Raw genomic sequence first — 22,222 nt, 5'->3', positions numbered from 1 at the left:
AGTGCTGCGTCTTTCCAGCAATTTGCAAATAATTGTTTATATACAATATTATATATATATATTCAAGACCAGTTCTTTTATTTAGCCAGAGAAACTAAGGTTCTTTAGCTGAATTTTATCAGTTACCTAGAGAGGTGAGGAGAGAAGCTGGAGGGATATACAGGAGTGAGATTGTACATACTGCCTCTTGTTGGATAATTGATGGTATGTTTTGTAAGCATATTGTGCAGGGTGGGGGACATCAGATCTGCCAGCCAAGCCTCCCTGGCCGTCTGCCTCAACTTCTCCCTGCTCACCTCTCTTTTTCTCTCCTCTCTCTCTCTCTTTCTCTCTTCTTCCCTCCCTTCTTCCCTCCCTTTCTCCCTTTTCTTTCTCCCTTTTCTTTCCCTCTCTCCCTCCCTCCCTTCTTTCTTTCTCCCTTCCTTCCTTCCTTCCTTCCTTCCTTTCTTCCTTCCTTCCTTCCTTCCTTCCTTCCTTCCTTCCTTCTTTCCTTATTTCCTTCCTTTCTTTTCTTTCTTTCTTCCTCTTTCTTCTTCAATCCCCTTCCTTCATTCCCTTTCATATCACTCCCTCATCTGAATACTATTTCCTTAGTCTCTTTTCTTAGTTCAACATCATTTATCATAGATATTTATCTGCCTTGAAAATATGTTATTTTATCATCTGTACAAAAATTACATCACCTCATGGATATTCTAAATGTAATCTGTTCATAAATAGCATGTAATAGAATATGGATATATTTAAAAAAACATTTTGCAGAACTTTTGGCTAATTTTGGAAATGACATTCTTAGGGTCCGATTTTATAATAGAACCTAAGAGTATCTGAGATTGTGCCTATAACAAGCCAAAGATGAAAGCTATTTAGGTTAATGGCCTAGGTGCAGCATGCCGGAGTTAGTACCAGCCTAACAACATTTCTAGTGCAATTTTAATAAACATGCTCTTTTTTTTTTCTTTGCAGTGGGTTTGATCTGAGGGCTTTACACTAGCTAGCCAAGAGCTCTACTACTTTGAGCCAAACCTCTAGCCTGTTTTTTGCTTCAGTTATTTTTCAGATAGGATCTTTCACTTTTTGCTCCAGTTGGCCTCAGACTACACTCCTACTTTGCCTCCTTTGAGGGCCAGCCTTAGGAAGCTTCTCTGTATTTAAACTGTCTCATCTCCAGTGCTCACAACAGAGTTTGGCACCCAGTAGGTGCTCAGTAAAGTCTTGTGGGTTTTGTTTATGGAATGATACACTGACCTCCCTTCTCCCCACTCTCCCCGACTAGTTAAGTTAGCGTCTTTTCTCAAGGAATTTTCAAGCATGTCCATTTCCTAGGTTGCTCAAATGTTTTGTGACATTTTAAGCAGCATATTGATGGCAACATTTCCAAGTTATTTCAGGCTTATCAGTGACATCCCAAGTTCTACTTTCTCTCTTGAAATAATCAATTTTCCTGGGACATACAATTCTTAAGGAAAAAAATGATTTAGATGCAAAGAGTTTAGACATTTTCAGGGACATCTAGAGCCAGTGTAGAGGAGTTGCCTTCAAGTGAGGTTGATAAGAGTCAGGTTGATTCTGGAGGCCAGGTTTCCTCAGTTGGAACCTGATGTTCTTTTGGGGAGACATGATGCCAGATTGATTCAAGGTTGTCCTCTGTTGCTCTCACAGTTGTGAAAATTTCCTTTAGACTAAACAGGGAATATCCGAGTAACTGTGGTGGTGAAGATGTCAGAGGTCCATTTAACATGGAACTGTTTCAGACCTTGTGTAAGGTACAGCCAAGAACAAGAGAAAAGCAAGCTGGCTGTCTGCCTTCCATGCAAAGGTTATTTTTCTTATTACAACAAAACTAATTAGTGGATTTTCTAATGTAAGAAAATGTTGCTGTTAGGAAAAGTTTCTTCAAGTGTGCCAGAAAGCAGATGGTGGTGGTGAGCAGTAGTTTCTTTTGCCAGGTTTTGTATATGCTTTCTAAACCTGCGAGAGAATTTGCTTTTCCAGAATCAAATTTCTGATCTTTTTTAATTTTTAAAACAGAAATAGAAACTTATATTTAAATGTTCTTATATCATGTGGTCTGTTTGACATCATGGTAACTGGAAAATGTTGAATAACATTTTATGTTACTGCATGAAATTTTTCTCTAGGGATCTGGGGGTTCTTTTTTCTCTTTTTAAAAAAAGTATTATCTTAAAGTAGTTATACAAAGAGGTTTCAATTCCACATATTAATTTATGAGTACAATGCATCTTCATCAATATCATGCTTTCTAATATCTCTTCCCTATCTCTCCCAACCCCACACCTCCCCTCAATGTATCTGGTTCCATGTTCACATATTACTTTGATACATGTGCTCTCTACTTAGAGAAATTGAAGTTTGTGTCTTGAGTGTTCTAGTGAGGAGTTCCCAGATTCTGCATAAGCACTAGCTGTTTTCAGTAAAGTTCCTTAGATCCTGCCTCTGTTCCCTATGATATTGATGTATGCAGTTTGAATAATTTACTTCAGCATCTACCATTGGTCAAGTGTTTCTGGTCATTAAAAGTATTTATTCTCACCTAATGAAAAGACCTTTCAAATAGGTTCACTTGAAGGCTCCTGGGAAGTCGTCTTAAGCACCCTGCTACCATATCACCATGGTGGTAATAATAATTCCATGTATGGTGATTTTAAAGGCAAATTGAGAGGACTATAGCTTTTATTATCTTTTAGTAGCTATACAAAGGAGTTCCATTTAAGTAAGCAGTTTATGAGTACGATATATCTTGATCAGTGTCACCCCTTTCAACATTCTCAACCATCCCTCTCCTACCTATCCCTTCCCTTACTCTTCTTAATGTGCATTCTTAATCTTGTCTGCATGGCTCCCTCATCATTTTTTCACTCACCTACCCTTTTCCCTTCAATCGCACCTCACACCTGTTTGCTGAACTTTGATTTTGGCTTTCTAAGGAATTATGCTACTTGAGATCTTCCTTAAATCTAGGACATACACTTATAATAATGTAGAGGTGGCGTGATGTTTTGTTGACTAAGACTTTAGAAATATTTCCTTTTCTAAAGACCCCCCCCATTAAAGCGTGAAATCACTAGATAAGTTGCTAACATATAAAGCAAATCTGTGAAGTTTTGGGAATCATTTGAATAAAAAGTAAGAGGAAAGTATTGTCCCCAAGTACTCTTTTAGTCTATGTTCTGTTATTATAACAAAGTACATGAGGCTGGGAACTTTACGTAGGAGAACAGTTTATTTAGGTTCGGGAAGCTGGCTCTGGCAAAGGCCCACCTGGCTGTATCACATGCATGCATCACGGCAGGTGTGTGTCTAAGAGTATGGTATCACATGACAAGAAAGGAAGCCAGAGAAAGATTAGGAGGGAACCACTTCCTTCCTGTTAAGAACACTTTCAAGAGAATTAACCAGATCCCATGAAACCAGGATTGCATCCCCCCCCCAAAGGCCAGCATTGTCAATGACCTAGTTGCTTCCCCCTAGACCCTATCGCTTGAAGGTTCTACCGCCTCCCAGCACTACCATGCTAGGGATTGGGGTATGTGAATCCTTGAGACACAAGCCATGTGCAACAGTAACCACTACTAAAAAGAAAAGGCTCCTTATGGAATTTGTGCGCTGCTTTTTCAGGGTGATAGATGGTGTCAGGGAAATGGAAGAAGGGTTATCCTTTTTTTCTCTCCCATATCCATGTGAAGCTGCTGCTACTGCTCACCTGCCCCCAGCAATAACCTACTGACCAAAGATGCCATGCTGGATATTAGTTTACCTCCACTTGTGGTTTTCTTGTTTGTTTCTTTTTTGTTTCAAGCTATACCATGTCTCTTGCAAGTAAATTTCCCAGTGTAAGAGTTGCTGCCTCTGTTCCCTATTCAAACCATGCTACTTCTTTTGTTCCTGCCTTGAAAACAACAACAAAAGATCCTATTCCCTTGGACTGCTTTTCCCATTCATGATGTTTTTGTCTTTTAGTAGCCAAAAATAAAATAAAATAAAACAGTACAGAATTGAGATAGGATGTTCATAGATTTCAATGAACTGTGGTTGAGTCAGTGGTTAATTCTTATTTAAGATTGCAGATTGAGATGGAAGAGATGATACATGGATCAGTTGAACATACAGACCCACCAGTGCCTTGCTAGTACTGATGCTGCTAGGTTTTAAGATTTGTCGTGGAGCTCAAAGGTGGTAGAGTGAGGTTGTGTGAGAATAGAGCATGGCTAGAAAACAGAAACACTCACTTTTGTACAACTTTTTACTTGCTCATAGATTTCTACTATGACCAGGGTATTTGGGAAATTGTGAAAGTTAAGATATATGTGATTTGGGTTGAATATGAAACAGGCCATTTCTTTGTGTGTGTAGGATGTGTGTGTGTGTGTGTGTGTGTGTGTATGATTGTGTTTGTTGTTGTTGGGACCAGAACTAAAATCAGGGCCTCATGTTCTTTCTTTTTTGCTCAAAGCTGGTACTCTACCACTTGAGCCATACCTCCACTTCCAGCCTTTTGGTGGTTAATTGGGTGTAAGAGTCTCATGGAATTTTCTGTGTGGACTGACTCTGAACTGTGATCTTCAGATCTCAGCCTCTTAAGTGGCCATGATTACAGGCATAAGCCACTGGTACCCAGCTGTCATTTCTGATTTATCTAATGTTCTACCTCCTTCCACTGCTGCTAGACATTAGAAAGGGTCCTAATCTCTGAAAAACTCAATGTTACCACTAGTGGTGATGATGATATGTGGCTAGAATAGGAGAACCAGAAGTGCATTCTTTTTGTGGGGGAGGAGGGGTCAGTTGTGGCGCTTGAACTCGGGGCCTGGGCCCTGTCCCTGAGCTCTTTAGGTCAAGGCAAGCACTCTACCACTTGAGCCACAGCACCACTTCCGGTTTTCTAGTGGTTTATTGGAGATAAGAGTTTCACAACATTTCCTGTCCCAGCTGGCTTTGAACTGTGATCCTCAGATCTCAGCCTCCTGAGTAGCTAAGATTACAGGTGTGAGCCACCAGCGCCCAGCTCAGAAATGCATTCTTTTATAAATGATACAGAATTCTGTGGGTGCTCTTCCTCCTCCTCCTCCTCCTTCTCCCCCTCCTCCTCCTCTTCATCCTCCTCCTCCTCCTCCTCCTCTTCTTCTTTCTTCTTTCTTCTTCTTCTTCTTCTTCTTCTTCTTCTTCTTCTTCTTCTTCTTCTTCTTCTTCTTCTTCTTCTTCTTCTTCTTCTTCCTCTTCTTCCTCTTCTTCCTCTTCTTCGTTCTTCTTCGTTCTTCTTCTTCTTCCTCCTCCACCTCCTCCTCCTCCTTCTTCTCCTTTTGCTAGTTGTGGGGCTTGAACTCGACCTGGGTTCTGTCCCTGAGCTTTTTCGCTCAAGACTAGCACTTTACCACTTTGAGCCACAGTGCCACAGCTGGTTTTCTGGTGGTTCATTGGAGATAAGAATCTCACAGACTTTCCTGCCTGGGCTGGCTTGGAATGGCAGTCCTCAGATTTCAGCCTCCTGAGTAGTTGGGATTATAGGCATGAGCCACTGGCACTTGACTTGGCTGTAGTTCTTATTAAACAGTGTAAACTGCTAAGGAATGGAGTAAAATCTCCAGTGCTTTATACATAGTAGTGATAATAAGTACTTGATGGACTGACATAAACAAGATTCTTCCTCCTGAGAAAGGTTAATTATTAGTCATTCTTTGGATCTGTGTTGATTTTTTTGAAAACTGAATTAAAAATCCAGTCACCTGCTTATTACACTTGTTTGATGGTGAAGGATGTCGAACTAGCACTTGTATCAAAGAGAGATATCCTACTAAACATAATTTTTTTCACTAAAATAAATGCAAGTGATGAAAAGACACTTTTCTTAATGTACATCCTGAAGATAGTTCACTTCACTAATTCTATGCAAACTGATAGCAAGCATTGTAGGAAAGACAATTTAATTTTAGGCCTCTTACCAGGCAACTTACTCATCCATACTGAATTACTGGCATGGGAAATAATTTTTAATCTCCCACTCAATATAATCCCAGGGGGGAAAAGTAGTGATTATGTCCCGAAATGAAAACCAGAATGACACATATGATGAACTTTGGATGGGAGGTGTGGGCACAGATGCTTCAGTGGTCCAGGGTGTTTGAGATTTGTGTAGGACCCCATGATTGGGAGAAGGGGAGTTGCAAAAGTTTTGCAGGATTCCAAAGCGAATTCATGTGTGTTAGTTATCCAGGTTTGGTTTTTGTTGTTTTTTTCCCCCTTGTTGTAAGGGATATTGGCAGTTTTCTCATTTGTATCAGCTCACACATTTTTGAAATTTTATAATCCAATGCAGCTTTGGTGATAGAATAAAGTTTGCTGAAGAATCACTGACTAATCTCTTTAGCATGTTCAAGCACTCTGTTCTTTCAGGATACACAGAACTTGATGGCTTCCAAGTGTGGTTCAAACATCCAAAGCACTCGAGATTAGCACCATGAGAAGAAACTTTAAAATATTGTACTGCAATTAATTTTAAATAACTTAGCACTGCATATGTCAAGAAGAAAGCCATGATAGAATCTAAACAGAAACTCCTAAAAGTAGAATGACTCACTTAAATCATTTACATCATTTTATTTAGCATAAAGACACAGAAGTATAGAAATATATGACAATTTCCACTCAGAAAAGGCTCGGTAAATTTGAACAGATACAGATTTTGCCAGACCATTATTGTGTTAATACGGGAAATTTGAGGAGCAATTTTGGTTTGATTACATTAATAGCTCCCTATATTTGGTCATATGTGTTATAGGTTCCAGTGCCAAAATGTGGGGAAAGGTTAATATGGATTTGAATGCCCATTATTTAGAGACGGTAGATCTGAAATATTTTCGTAAAAGTATTGTTCTAGGTATATTCCAGGGGTAGAGCATTAATGATAACCTGTATTTAGTCTCCAACACCATTTTTACACAACTATTAAATCTGTGTGCCTCCCAACAGACTAAGTTCTTTATTCAATAGCTTTGTGTGTTGGGGGGAGGGGAGGTGAGTATGTGTGTATACATGTTAACCAGTATCAGGGTTTGAACTCAGGGCTTGGGCACTGTTCCTTAGCTTTTTTCATTAGGAGTCTTAAGACTTTCCTGCCTGGACTGGCTTCAGACTGCCATCATCAGATCTCAGCTTCCCAAGCAGCTAGGATTACAGGCATGAGCCACCAGTTCCTAGCTTCATTAGTTTTTAAAACACAAAGCAGAAGTTTTCTGATGTTCTGGGTGACATTATGAGTTAGGCTTCAAAGAGAAAACTTTCTTTATAGGCTCTGGTCAGGGGTTTGCCAAGTCACTGAAGATAAACATGTGCAACTCTTAGTGGGCTATTTGTGGTCATTTATAAAGTAAAGAAGAGACACCCTTGGACTTGTAATGAGTATTGCACTCATGTTATTTCTACTTGCACTTATAGAGAAACAAATAAACAAATATCACCCAGTCCCCTTTGGTGAAATGGGAGAGTCAGCCCTGAGTAAAGCCCAAAGACTAGCAACTCATCTGCTAATGATCAATTTCAGTTGTAGAACTTAGGGCTGGAAAGAATGCTCATGGAACATGTAATGCCCTGTCTTTATAGTTTTTCCAGCCTGGACAGGTGAGAATGTACATAGCTAAGAAAAAGTGGGTAATTCAGAACCAGAAAGCAAACCTCCTGCCTCCCATGTAACATACCACCCTGTAGTCATGCAGTCTTCCTGAAACCAGACAGTCTAACCCCAAAACACCTGTTGAAACCTCCCAAGATAGACTCTGTGGTATTTCATGGCCCCCAAAGAAGTATTTTTCTACCTTCTAATTGCAATTCCATTTCAACAAACATATATTAGGATCTGCGTGTTCTAGACACTGTGCTATCTGCCAGTAAAAATGAGACAGGAAATAAAAATAAATACTCGATGTGATGCTTTAAGCAGTTTATATCCTTTGGAAAACCGGCTTTCATGCCCTGTGCAGTTGGAGAATGACAGCTCTTCAGAACTTACGAGGCATGTTAAATCATGCCATTCAGTCCTCCTCGTCTTGAGTTAGATACTTGGATGATGAGTAAGTGGGTGTTCAGGGAGGTGACAGGCTGGCCCAACTCCATAAAGCTAGAAGAAATGGTCAGGAAGTGGCTCCAACCTGGGTTTTCTTATACCAAGTACTTTGCCTTTTTTTTTTTTTTTACTGGACAACAGCTTCTTCGGCTCAAATGGCCATTTTTTGTGAATGGGAGGTCACCAGGCCTGATTAGAACAGCATTCTGCTGCACCAGCTAGGAACTGGATACTGAAGGGGGAGATCTTTATTTCCCTAAATTATTTCGGTGCTTTCCAGCATTTCCAGCAATACACGTTTGTGGTAATTATAGCCCAGTATTGAGGGAACCACACCTAAACCCCTGTCTCGCTAGAAGAATCCATCTCAACTGTTACCACTAATAGTTAGGGTCTAGGCTGCTGTAAATGCTGCTACAAGGGTATGTTTCATAATACTGATTGCTACCAAGAGTAAAAAGGATAAAAGCATCTATAGAGTACATGCTACCTCTCTATCTTACTTTCACTAGGAGACAGGACATAGCAATGAAGAGATGTCACGGACTCTTGCTATATTTTTTTAAATCATTATTCTGACTGATGGAGAACTCCAGGAAGGCAAAGCCGTTGCCTTTCCTCACTTTGCATCAAGAGGAGTACAGAGTGAAAGATACACCGTTTAGATGTTGATTGAAGTAATAAGTGAATAGATGGATGGATAGATGGATAGGTGGGTAGAATGAGCCATCCCAAGGAGGGAAAGAAAGAAAGAAAGAAAGAAAGAAAGAAAGAAAGAAAGAAAGAAAGAAAGAAAGAAAGAAGGAAGGAAGGAAGGAAGGCAAGGAGGGAGAATTCAGTAGCATTTTCCCTTTATTTAAATAAGCAGTGGTGTGAGCCCTGCGACCCCTATAGAATACTAGACTTATCCAAAATCTCAGGTTATAGCCGGACGCTGGTAGCTCACACCTGTAATCCTAGCTACTCAGGAGGCTGAGATCTGAGGATCACAGTTCAAAGCCAGCCAGGGCAGGAAAGACTGTGAGACTCCTATCTCCAATAAACCACCAGAAAACGGGAAGTGGTGCTGTAGCTCAAGTGGTAGAGCGCTTGCCTTGAGCTGAAGAGCTGAAGGACAGTGCCCAGGCCCAGAGTTCAAGCCCCACAACGGACCCAAAAAAAAAATCTCAGGTTATATCTTTCATCAGTGGTGGGACTTCCTGCTTTTCCAAATGCTTTCTGGAGGAAGAGGAAGAACACACTCTGATTCACTCAACCACAAAATCTTTAACCTTTCCATTAATTGAGAAAAATTCTAGGCAAATGGTTATGTCATGTGACATACAACATACAGGTTAGATATAAACTAGTTGTGATTAGACTTAGTTAGTCTTTGGGGCCAGAATGTCTTACAGGGCATCTGAAGGCTCATCAGAAGGCACATACACGGTGACTCTTGGAGTTGCTAGGGTTGGTTCTGGTCCTGCTTCTGTTGCTAAAGATCAAGGCACCTGTGAGGAACATGGTGCCATTGAGTAAACATTCAGTCCCCTGCAGGTTTGTCCTGGGTATTCATTGATTAACTCAATCACTTTTCACTTGAGGGTTGCAAACTCCTATCTTCTCATTTCTGTTTACAGAGTTAGCTTCTGGTTGTGGATATGACAGGACCCAGTTGAATATTGAGACTTTGGTCATCTCACCAGCAGTTTCAATTCTCTTTTCACTGTACTTTCTTTTTACCCCTACCAATTCTTTATCTCCTTTCTCCTTTCTCCCTTACCACTAGGAAAAATGTCACCCAAATCTCCTAGAGAGCCTTAGCTCTGGGGTCTTCTTCTTGAGGCCTTAACCTTACTTTTAGATAGTTGTCATTATCTTTGTCTAAAGGTCATAGCTAAATTGAATAAAAGGAAAGCTGTGTTTTCCTGTCGATGCACAAAGGCAGTATTGACTTCCCTAATCCAGTTTGCTGAGGGGTGAGAGAATTAAATTAGATATCTAAGCACAGAAATTGAGAGCCTTTGAAAACAAAGATAAGGAGACAAGACTGTATTTTCCCTTTTTTCCTGGGAGCTCTGTGCTCAAGATTTTTCAGGTGCGTCATCTGATCCATGGCTTGCATCGATCAAAACGGTGCCAATGCATATTTAATTAGCAAGGGGACCCTGGATGCATTATAGCCATCATCCCTATATTGAATGGACTGTCAGACTTTCTGCACACTCCTCCACCCCCACCCTTCCCTGAACCCCTGCCCCCTCCCATCTCTTGTTTGGGAAGCTTCTGCATTTTGTCTGAGCAGCTAAAAAGTTTCTTTGTTTTTAGCTGCTGATGCATACAGCGCCACTGAGGAGAATACAAACAAGTAGAGTCCTAAAGTGTTTATTTTGTCTAGGAAGACAAGCTAAACCAATTCAGTTTCTCTGGTAAGATTTTCGAACCCTCAGAACGAACAAGAAAAACAAAAAGAAAAGAAATTCACTGTTCAACTAACTCTTCATGTATAGATAGATGTGTTAAAAAAAAAAGTGTTGGTTGTGTTCAAATTAAAAGAAAAGAGATTCCAGGATAAATACTTCAATAATAGCAGCAAGGAATAAGTACTTTCCTGTTATTTTCGTTTAAAATCTCCCTGTTTTTGATCATTAGACAGGGTGTTCATTAGCATTTTTTTTAGTTTAATTTGGATGATAAAGTTCACCCTTGTGTCAAGAATCTCTTATACAGACAATCCAATGGGTATAAAAAGGTTTTGGTTTTTTGTTTTTTCTTCACAGACAAAATGTTAGAATTGAATGAATTTTTCTTTTACAATTTCCCAGGTTTTGTGGTAGCTCCCATTGGTGGGGACTCTTTGAGTGGTAGGAGGTTTGGAGTTTTGCCACAGACAGGTTATTTCATGGGATTATGGTCACCATTCATTTTCACACAGGTCCCAAAGCCTGACTATCCAGACAGTGTTGTCTGACAAACAGATGTAATACAACAAGTCTGTTTAAAATAAAGAGCAACAGACTGTGAGCACATGTTTGGGACTCGTTTGGACTCATCAGCATAGTCTAGTGCTTGGTTCTCTGTTCTTCTCTACTTTTGTGGTAGCTTCTTGTTGGTAAAGTAACAGGAATTTTTCCCCCTGCTGCAGTTTACAGCAGAGACTCATGGGAAATCATTTGCATACATCTTGTTACAAAGACTTAGTACTTCCTGGCTTAGACAAAGTGTTGCCTGATAAACAGATTTAACACACAAATGTCTGTCTGGAATAAACACCAACAAACTGAGATTTACATTTCCATTATCAGAGATAATCTCTTTCCCAGTATATGGGAATTGAGAATCTTTTTCTTTCTTTCTTTTTCGGGGAGGGAGGGAGAGAAGAACAGATCTGCAATACTGGGATATTATACTAGAACTACATCATGTGTGATTGAGTTGATTTTTTAAAAGAAATGAAAAACTTATCAGATGAGACCTGTATGGCAGAAATAAATGTGCTTTTTTGGGGGGGGCAGTTTATAAATTTTATAGCTAGGTCTTCTTGCATTATTTTATTTAATGCAAAAGTTAGGTGAAATGATCAGCAATGTCCCTTTTTACAGATGAAAAAATTAAGTTCTAGCTGAGATTTTTTTTTAGCTTTTTTTTTTTTTTACCTTTTCAAACTCCTTCAATAATAAAATGCAAATGTAAGGAAGCTAAAATTTAAAGTGTTACCTGAACTTAAATAGCATGGTTACCCTCCATATGAGGCATTTTAATTCTTTAAATAAATGACTTCACAGACATCCAGATGCATGGATATAATGCACACAGGTTATAACTCAGTTAAGCATCACTTTTATTTAATTCCTTTACCTTTTGGCAGGAGGATTACTGGTGCTTGAACTCAGGGACTAGGAACTGTCTCTTAGCTTTTTTTCTCAAGGCTAATGGTGCTCTACCACTGGAGCCACAACTTTACTTCTGGATTTTTGGTGGTTAGTTGGGGGTAAAAGGCTCATAGACACTCTTGACCAGGCTAGCTTCAAACCATGATCCTCAAATCTCAGCCTCCTGCATAGAGAGGATTACAGGTAAAAGCCACTGATACCTGGTTTAGATTGTATTTGCTTTTATAACATGAAAGTACACACATTTTATACTTTAATTTATATTGGAAAGTATATAAATAATGTTCAAGCATATATAAGATTTTTAAGAACCTACTACTAGGATTAATTTTGACTGTAAAGGAAAGATATGTGTGAAAGGGGAAGTTAAGCACAATACTGGTATGGGATGATTTTATGTTGAAGGCTTTTTACGTAGATCTTCGTTTACATTGGATTGGGGGTAGGTGACCAGGTTGACTCAGGTACTTGACTTCTGAATTAATCAACAGGTTACCCTCCCATGTCAGCACCATTTGTTTCTCTTATAGGAAAAACAAAGTCAAAGTGATCACTTAAACATTTTAGTCATAGGACCTTTTTCTTCCTTTCTGTCTTTCTGTCTCTGTCTCCATCTGTTTCTTTTTTTTTCTTCCTTTCATTTTTTTTCCTTCTTTTTGTGCTGGTCCAGATGCTTGAACTCAAAACCTGGGCACTGTCCCTTTGGGTTTCCTTCAAGATTGGTCCTCTAGGACTTGAGTCCCACACTGGCTTTTTGAGTTGTTTTGCTGGTTAATCGGAGGTGAATTTGACTGCCTTCTAACTGGATCTGCAGCTCTCAGCCTCTTGAGTAGGATTACAGGTGTGAACCATTAGCTCTTCCCCCACTCCCGCTAGATACAGAAAGCAAATGTGAGAAGTTACACAAGTAGTCCAAGTATTGTGCTATGTTACCTTTTACTATCACTATCTTCTTACCATTCACTTCGCTTTTATTGTCCCTGGCAAAGCTGATCCCTCTGTGAAATCCAGGTGATGTGAAAATTGAGGGTTTAATGACTGAGTCATTCTTTCCTTACTTTCAAAATTCTTAAAACTTAGCAACAATTTTCTCCTTACTGTTATCACGTGATAGTTAGACGCCATTTAAATTTTCCCTCAGTGCGTTAAAACCGTGTATCATCCCACAGCCTCCTCTTGCACATAACACTTTTGTGAGTAGGTGATAAGATGGTTGACTCATTCTTCAACTTAAACAGCCTCGTCATCATCTGCAGCCCCAACTCAACAGATGGGCTTTGAATACCAGCATTCATGCCAAAAAAAAAGTCTAATTCCTGCAAATTTAATATTTCACAAATTTCTTGTTCAAAAAGGCATTACACAAAGGGAAGTTTCAAGAACGAAAACTAGTGGTAACCCAGATTGTATAACCATCTTAACTAGGCCTGAAAATGCCAGATACAGGCGTGGCTAGAGGGTGGATATTCAGAGCAGCTGGCAGCCCCCGGGGTGGTCTAGTGGACCCCTTCCAAGTGGCTGCTGCTTGAACACAGCCTTTCTTCTCTGCGTTTGTAAACTAGCTGATCATTGTGCAGCTACCACTTCCTCCGGCCTCACCTCGTAGCTCCCTTTGCATACTGTAATTTACAGCATTTTTATACATAGTTCTAGCTTGCTGGGAAAGTTGTGGGGACTGAATACTGTTTTTTTTTAATGTGGGAAAGATAAGACTTGCCATTTAAAGAATGTTTCTGTCTCTAAAACTTAAGCAATCTTCTATGGTGGTACCCATCTCATAGTTTATCTATTCTAAGAACTAGGTCATTGTTCATTTTGCATTGGGCGAGCCACAGCTAGTATATATCAATTGACCTAAAATATAGGTTTGGTTATTTACCATGCTTAAAGGTTTTTAGCTGTTCTCTGGATATCCTAATAATAATTGCATAAATTTAAGTGACCAAGACTTACTAATGGTATTACAGATTTCTGTTTGTTCTTCACTAGATCATGATGGATAATGTTACATTTAGCTGGTGGTGTTCCATTCATCAGTGTTTATACTTACAACACAAATTGTATATACATGGGTACACCTAGATGCTGACATTTTATATTACCAAGTAATACGTTGCAAATATTTATGCTCACATCAGTCTTTAAGGTTATGGTTACACTAGGAACAAACAGTATTCCTAAATATTATAAGTATTATGATAATGATATTTTTAAAGAGTAACCATGAGACTAATAAACAGAATAAGATTCTCAGAGCCATTTGCTTTTCTAGGTTTGCCTACTGTAGTTAATATGAGATGCTTATAAATAAATATGACACTAGGTGATCAAAATAAAGTCTTAACTCTTATGGCTTTAAAATTTTATTGTTATTATAAAGGTGATGTATAGAGGGGTTACAGTTATGTAAGTCAGGTAAAGAACATACTTCTTTTTGGACAATATAAAGTCTCTTACACTACCAATCAGAAATAGGATTGCTTTTTCTGTTATAATTACATGAATATAAGAGTGTGTTATTTGGCCCAACTTTGTTGCAAAGTACTCATCTCTCCAAACATGAGAAACACAAACCTACCTAACATCTTTTAAGGGCTAACATTATAGGTGGTTACTACTTATTTCTGTCAGGGTGGTCACTATTAGTCCCAAGAATACTCCTACCTCTGTTTATGTGCAAGAAAATATTCTTTCCTGTCTTGGCCTTTTATTTTTTTCACACTTCAAAAACTCTTTTATGCAGAATTTTTACTTTCTTTCTTTTGCTTGCCTAACTCGTGTGTGTATGTGTGTGTGTATGTGTGTGTGTGTGCCTTCTAGTATCTTGTGTGTGTGTGTGTGTGTGTGTGTGTGTGTGTGTGCCTTCTAGTATCTTCGTATTGCCTCCTAACTGGAGAGATTTAAAACTGGACACACAATTCTAGCAAGGCTTTTCAGACCTCATTTAGCCAAATCATTATACATGTAGATACTGAGGCTGAATGATTTTTCTAGAGGAACTAGAATTTGTACTTTTATGATCCATAGACTTTTGTTGCTATCATGTTGATTGAATAGGAATTATATTGGTGTGCTTTAGGGGAGGAAAGGATTTCTCACCATGACGTGTCTGCTCCTCCTTTATCAAGAGGTTCACAATAGCAGTTGTTAGGATTTTGAGGACATGGGAGGATGGTGGATTGCTCTCCACCTTTGTGTTTTTTGAATGTGCAAAATGTTCCTGCCATCCATCATTTTACCCTGTACACATCTCTAGACGGCCTCTTGTGTGTCAGACAATGTCCTCAGCTCAGCCTTGGTGGTCAATGGGCCGGGGGATCACAGGAGGTCTGTCTGCAATTTCTCAACTCTGGGTAAGATTTCCAAATCACCCACAAACTGGCTGTACCTCACTTTCCCTTGGCAGTCCTGAAGAAGGGGGATATCAAGCAGAGATGAAAGCATTTTTCTTCTCCCCTCCTTTTCTCGGTTTAGAAGTTCTATTCCCTATTTGGTGTGAACTTAATAATATATTTTTCTTGTTACTGGAAGTTGTTCAGTGTTAGAGAGCTGAACAAAAATCTCTTCAGTCCAGGCAGTTAACTGAACTGTGTGGCTGGGCCAGGCACCCTGCTGGAGAAACTGGGAAAAGAAGAGGAGGAAGGAACTCTTTAAGGGCCCCAGCTCTCCTAGGCAATCATTTAACATCACTTTCACATAGTTACATCCACCTGCCGTGAGCCTCATTGCTACAGAAGGGAAGGTACCTAATTCTAAGTTAAGGATGGAAGATTCAGTCCTGTTCTATCTTTGCAAGAAACTTAAAAAACATAAAACATGGGGAAGTATGTTTGATGTGTATTTGAGGTTGAAATCTAAGGTTCCCATATCTTAGCCTTATTATTTTACCATATTAACCTATTTGTGCAATTTTGGCCATTCCTTCCTGTAGGGAAGAAGAATTGATACTGGGGGAAACTATAGCTGAGTATCTGACCTAGTGCAAGGTTTTAGTTCTGGTATCTCACAAGCTTATGAAAGCAGAGACTAATATGCAGACCTGAGGATTTATTTTATTCCTTTCCCTAGTGATTATATTGGTAGCGAACTATCTTGGTCTGAGTATTCCCGCAACATAGCTGTAGGCGCCATAAAAATGCATAGATGGATGGCTACCAGTTCAATTAAGAGGTCTTAACCCAGACTCCTATATGCAAACCCTGTCTATTTTAGTTTTAAATTTCTGCTCATAAATTTTTTAAAAACCAAAAGAAATATTGCGTTTCAAGGTTAGGTTGAAGTCTAAGGTTCCTTAAACAAAAAGCAAATCCCTAGATGGGGAAGAAATTGACAACCCTAATGTACTTTCTCACAATAGCATTTCCAACTCCACCATTTAAATTTAAACTCACTTTAAGTAATATTCTCTTCATTGTAGAATACAAATCTGGCTTTTAACTAGGGAACCAGGAAAGTCACTGTTACAGGAGGAGGTTCCAATATAAGAGGAGAACTTAATTCTCTGCCATTGGATTTGTTTTCTGGGGCCTCTAATTATTATCAACCAGCAACATAATTATCTAAAATAGTAAGACATAAAGTTAGTTTGGTTTCTGGATCTCCAGAAATATGTAAAGGAGAAAAATAAATTGCTAACCTTCTTGGTAAGATTTAAATGCAGGTGCTTATGTATGTATGGGTAGAAATTAATTTGTAATTCTGATTATCTGGTTAGCACGATGCCATTTACTTCCTTAGTGACCTTTTGCAGTACTAGAAAAAGTGTCCATCCATCCTCATTCGAGCTAGCCCCACGACCGGACTAGTTGTGTTCCCTCCTGATTCAGGAAAGGAAACAGCATTAAATGGCCCAGGGTCAAAAAATAATTTTCTTGGAGGGTTTTGGCTTTACATGTGCCTCACTGGGAGAGGCTCTGGCTGTGTGCAAACCGGGAGAGATAGCAGGATCTCTAGGTTTTTAACAAAACTGAGAAATGCCACTTCACTTTCAGTTTGGTGAGATGCCTTTCCCAGTGTGTTGTGTGTGAGCTTTCACGAGAGCACTGCGGCCCCTTGCAGACCAACTCTGAGCATTTTCTTACCACTCAGTCCTTTGCTTGTTTGCCTGTAACTTGGAGTTTTAAGCTAAATTTCATTCTACCTGATATTCAACTTCTGTTGATGTCTATGTTGTCCATAGTCACACTCTCTTTTCCTAAAAGTAGAACAGAAAAACAACTGTAAACAAAAATTGAAAAGAACAAAGAAGTGCACTTTGAGGTTATGAATAAAATTTTTGAAGCTAGATCTTTATCACTTACCATTTAGTATTGTTAGATAAATATAAAAAAATCATTGTATAGCTAAATTGAGATGAAAGATGTTTTCCATTTGTTCATAGAGCAACAATCATAAACATAGTGTATATATATATATATATATTGCTTAATCTATGAAATAGACAATTAGATTTGCTAGTATTTTTTGCTAGTATTTTTCCATAGAAAATATGGTCAGTAAAATTTTATGTATGTTTCGAGAAATGATCAGGAAGAATTTTGACATCTCTAAAAAACATAGGTGAGATATTTAGTTTCAGTTAAAGATATTAGTGATTTAAGATTTTCTGGAAGAAAAATAATGGAGCTATGTGTCTCCAACATATGTTCATTGTTTCTTAAAATACCGAATTGGAAATTTTGAATAACAAAATTACCAAACCTTCCTTTAGGAAAAGAGAAAGTAATTGTATTGTGTTTTAAATCGTCTGCACTAAGTATTATTGATTTATGTTGCTAAACTTTATAAATCAATTCATATTTCCAATTTGTAGATCACAATTTCTGTGTATATTCACTGCCAATTATTACAAGATAATAGAAAAGCCTATCATTTTTCCAGACCTAAATAAAAATTCACTATTTTGCCATTTTTGTTATTTGAATTAAAAAAAACACATTTTGTTATCATCACATTAAAGTTCTAAAATAGATATGTTCTGTATAAGACTTTCTGATTATTAAAATCTTTCATGTGCTTAAAAGCAAGAAGTCTTTTAACTCATAAGTGAGCATTTCTGCAGCCAAATTCACAAGTAGTGCTATATCTTCGTATGGTATCTCCAAGAAAGACAAGGGCAATGCTAGAATTCCCTTGCAATAGAAGTAATACTTTCAATTTAATCCTACTTAAGTGTCATGAACTCTTGATCTTACATTGAACTTCTTGCTGAAATGTGGTCAAGTTTCAAATAGCAATTTCTTACCCTGTAAAGTCAAGGTAAAATCTCCATCCAGCCTTTCCACAAATAGAGGTTGTGTGTGTGTGTGTGTGTGTGTGTGTGTAATGTATTTGTTTGTTGATTTAAGTACTCAGAAAATGTGTTATTCACTCAGAAACATCTTACTTGATTTTTTTCTTCCTAAAGTATATCATAAATATGCCTGCTTCTAATTCTGGGGAATTCTTTGATCAAAGTTAATTTTATCTAAATTTAAAAATTCAGTGTTAGTTTATTTTCAGTTAACTCATGAAGTTAATTTTTTTTAAGTTCCAAAATCTTATCCTCTTTTTTAAAAGAAGAAATCAATTTAATTCCATCAAAGTGTGTAGGAACTTGTCTCTGGTAATAAAATCCTGTCGGATCTCCCAAATGCAGGAGTGAAGCAGGAAAACTATACTTCCTTTGTGTGTGGCAGAGCCTTGGCCTTTTCTGAGCTATGTAACTAGTTTGAGTGCACGTGCTAGGGTATTAGCGCTCAGCTGCATGATCTGTTGCTGCAGTACAGAACTAAATAGCAACAGAGCTTGTTACTGTTGTTTGGGTTGCTTTTATATACCAGCTTCAAAATATGTTTTGACACTTTATTATGTTCTGAATCAAGCTTCAGATGTGTGTAATGAAGGATGATGTCTTTATCAGGCTCCAGTGTGTAAATAATGGAGAAGAGCAGTTTAGAAATGTTCTTCCTATAAGAAAATGGTTTCTTAAAGTGCTTTCATTCTGGTCTGGTGCAAAGGAAACTACTAGAGGTATAGATAGAATGCACCATGCTCTCGGAAGACTTGAGCACCCTACCTCTAACTTCCCTTCCTTTTCTCTCTCAGCCCTTTCTCTCTTTACTCATCATGTTCATTTCTCTCATGTTCTCTTTCTTAAGTCTATAGGCTGAACCTTGTGAGAAAGTCTGGCACCGCTGATCCACTTTCTCTCACAGACCCTGTAATTTTTGGCTGTATTTTTATGTTTTTCAGATTCAAGTCAGTCTGAAAGTCCCAGCCAGCCAAGTGACGCTGACATTAAGGACCAGCCAGAAAATGGTAAGTTTAGTGTGGGACTCTGGCTGCTGTTATTAGCGTCCACAGGGCACCAGCAACCAGGCAAGGCAGGAGGATTCAGGCGTCTGCTCTAGGAGGGACCCACATAGGAACAACTATAAGGATTGAGAGGGAGGGAATTGGCAGGGGGGGAGGCAGACAGAGACAGAGACAGAGGAAAGAGAGTTGAAGTTTCCCAGAACTGTTTCTTCTGTGGACCACCTTAGCAGCTCCAATCACAGCCCTTCCCATTTGTCAGGACTCCGAGGATCTTGATTCCCAAGAAAGTGGATAATCTACCTGAACCCTGAGAAGTGGACTTGATTTGTCGAATTATAAAGAAAGAATCATAGCTTTTCCCCTGACATTTTGGTTTCCTTTAAAGTGGCAGGTACCATATTATCTTCACTACTGACTAGAGATCATTCACAGAGGAGAGTTTATTTCTGAAGCCTTTTAGGACCTTATACTCAACCTGCTGCAAATTGCTTTAAGAAAACAACCTCTATCTTGAAAGGAATTTTCTACTTTGAGTTGTCTAAAATAAAATAATAAAATAGTGAGAGTATAAAATGACATAGTTTTTTCAGTTTTACAAATTACAAGCATTTTTTAATTTTGTTTTTATTTCTTTTTGTAGTAACAGGCATTGGACCAAAGTCTTCATGCATATTTTGTCAAGCAGTCTACTACTGAGCTATATTGCCAGCCCCTATATATACATTCTATGGCAGAAAGTTTATTAAAATGGAATGTACGGTTTATGATTATAATAGTATCATGTGAAATCCTAAACTTGTGCTATATTCTCTAAATAGGAAAAACACTGTCCTGGGTTGGAATTTTAGACAGTAAAACCCTGAGTTTTAATAAAAACAGAGAAGTACTAAGTAGTACCCATCATAAAGTAAAATACTATATTATCACAAAATTCCATATTTCTTGACCTCGTTAGGTAGGTAATATAGGTCAATATTACCTACCTATGGAAGAATTAAATAAGATGTGTGTAGAACATATTTGCCATAAGATTTCCCCTAGTTTATGCTAGATAAAAGTATTGGCAGTGATTCACTATTATTCTTACCATTTTTCTTTTTTATTCAAACCTATCCACTTTGTTTTTCACCTAATTTGAATGACTTTATTCCTTGGATCTTTCTTCCTTTCATTCTATATTTCTTCCATTTTGCTCTCCATCTGATCTTACAGAAAAGATAGATACACTGACTTACGTTGAGGTTGTAGGGTAGAAGATGGGGCTCATCACATTGCATTAGCTATCCTGTCACCAATATTTGGGAATTGGTTTCATTTCCTAAGCCTGAAGAATTTTTTGTTACATTATTCGGCTTTGCCATGAAGTAAGAACTAATATTTTGATGTTATTTTCTTGATGGAAGTTGGTTTTTTTAAAGCAGAATATTAAGAAAAAACTGGTGGTGAACCTCTGAAAGCTGTTTTTAGTGTCATAGACAGCTACATATGAATTTTTGTTAGTATTCTGAAGAACAATATTTATAAGTCTATTTTCATTCTTTTCCACTTGCTTTAAATGTTTTGTTTTTTTTCATAGACTATATTTGTACATACTCTCCATGAACATGTGTTCAGAAGTACACATTTTATTTCATTTAAAGCAGTAGGGGTGTATAGTTCACATATTTAGGTCTGGCTGCCCCTCTATCAGGCTTGAGATTCATCTGTCTTCATAAAATGGCCGACAAGCTGTTCACATGCAAATATAAATTGAGAGCAGGAAAGGCCGGATATGCCATTCTGGAACTGCCTGCAATACCGATATTGTGTGTTATCATTCCAGAGAGCATCAGGGATTGAGCCTGGTTTTTTCATCCAAAGGCATTATTATGATACTTGCTGAGCTTGCTTTTAACCCCTGATTACTTGGTACTACTTCAAGGATTCATGGTACCATTTTGTGGTGATCAAGCAAATACAAAGAAAGAAACACTGAGATAAAATGCCAAATACTTTTTCAACTTCCCTGTATTTCAAAGAGAAAGAAGTAGAAGCTGAGTACTGAAAGCTCCTACCTCTAATCCTAGCTACTTAGGAGGCTCAAATCTTAGAACCATGGTTCAAAGTCAGCCCTGGAAGAAAAGCCCAGAAATTCTTATCTCCAATTAGCAGTAAAAAGCCAAAAGTGGAGGTGTGACTCAAATGGTAGAACACTAGCCTTGAGCCAAAAAACACAACCAAGAGTTCAAACCCCAATACATAAGATCAACTACCAAAAAAAAAAAAATCGAAGATACTTTACCTTAAAACACCCAATGAAGAATCAGAGTTCTCACTTTCCTTCATCTGCCTTTGATCAATCTCAGAGGAAGTCATTGGGGAGAACTATCTAACCTCTTCCTTACAGACATGGAATCACTAGAGGGAATAAATGAAGATTTCAGGGAAAGTTAGTTACCTGTGAGTGTATGCTCTGTTGATGTTTGAATCAAGCACATGTCCCTTTCTTCTTGGCTACCTCACAAGTTTCCGAAAGGTATCTGGATTTGTTTGTCTGTTTGTTGTTTTGAACAAGGGAACTCTCCGAGGTAGATAAACAAAGATATACAAGTTTTTGGGGATCTCACTGCAGGAAGATGTGACAAACTTTGTTCTTCAAGTGAAGTGGGAACTCATTACTTATTCAGTATAAATACATATATGCAAGAGAAAATAATCTTTTTATCCCAGCTCTTGAAAAAGGTAATGAGAAATGAATGGTATTTCCCTGGTAAACCATGGAGAATGAGTGGACAAATGGTAACATGCTGTTTCATGCAAACCTATAAACGAGGCCATGTAACGTTACCTAAAGTGGATGCAGCTGTTTCTTCCCTGGCCAACTAGCCAGTTTTTTTTTCCTGTGGAATTTTTGCTTTCTTTACTTGTACTCCCTTAAGACCCAACTGTAAAAGAAAACAAATCTTTGTCCAATTAGAGCATTAGAGGGGAATTTTGA

At 38.3% G+C, this 22,222-nt stretch overlaps 1 protein-coding gene across 2 annotated transcripts in view; it reads left to right on the top strand.

Annotated features, from left to right (window-relative positions):
• The window catches only part of Nfia (nuclear factor I/A), a 372,020-nt gene that overhangs the window by 177,399 nt on the left and 172,399 nt on the right, over positions 1 to 22,222 (top strand). For both annotated transcript variants that reach the window (XM_013022283.1, XM_013022282.1), the window contains exon 3: positions 19,183 to 19,248. In XM_013022283.1, the coding sequence (XP_012877737.1) occupies positions 19,183 to 19,248 (66 nt within the window). The remainder of the gene's footprint in view (positions 1 to 19,182; positions 19,249 to 22,222) is intronic.

This window comes from Dipodomys ordii, unplaced genomic scaffold (genome assembly GCF_000151885.1).
Source record: "Dipodomys ordii isolate 6190 unplaced genomic scaffold, Dord_2.0 Scaffold61, whole genome shotgun sequence".
Taxonomy (NCBI): domain Eukaryota; kingdom Metazoa; phylum Chordata; class Mammalia; order Rodentia; family Heteromyidae; genus Dipodomys; species Dipodomys ordii.
Note: the sequence above shows the minus strand (reverse complement) of the source record. Positions and strands in the feature narration are given on the sequence as shown.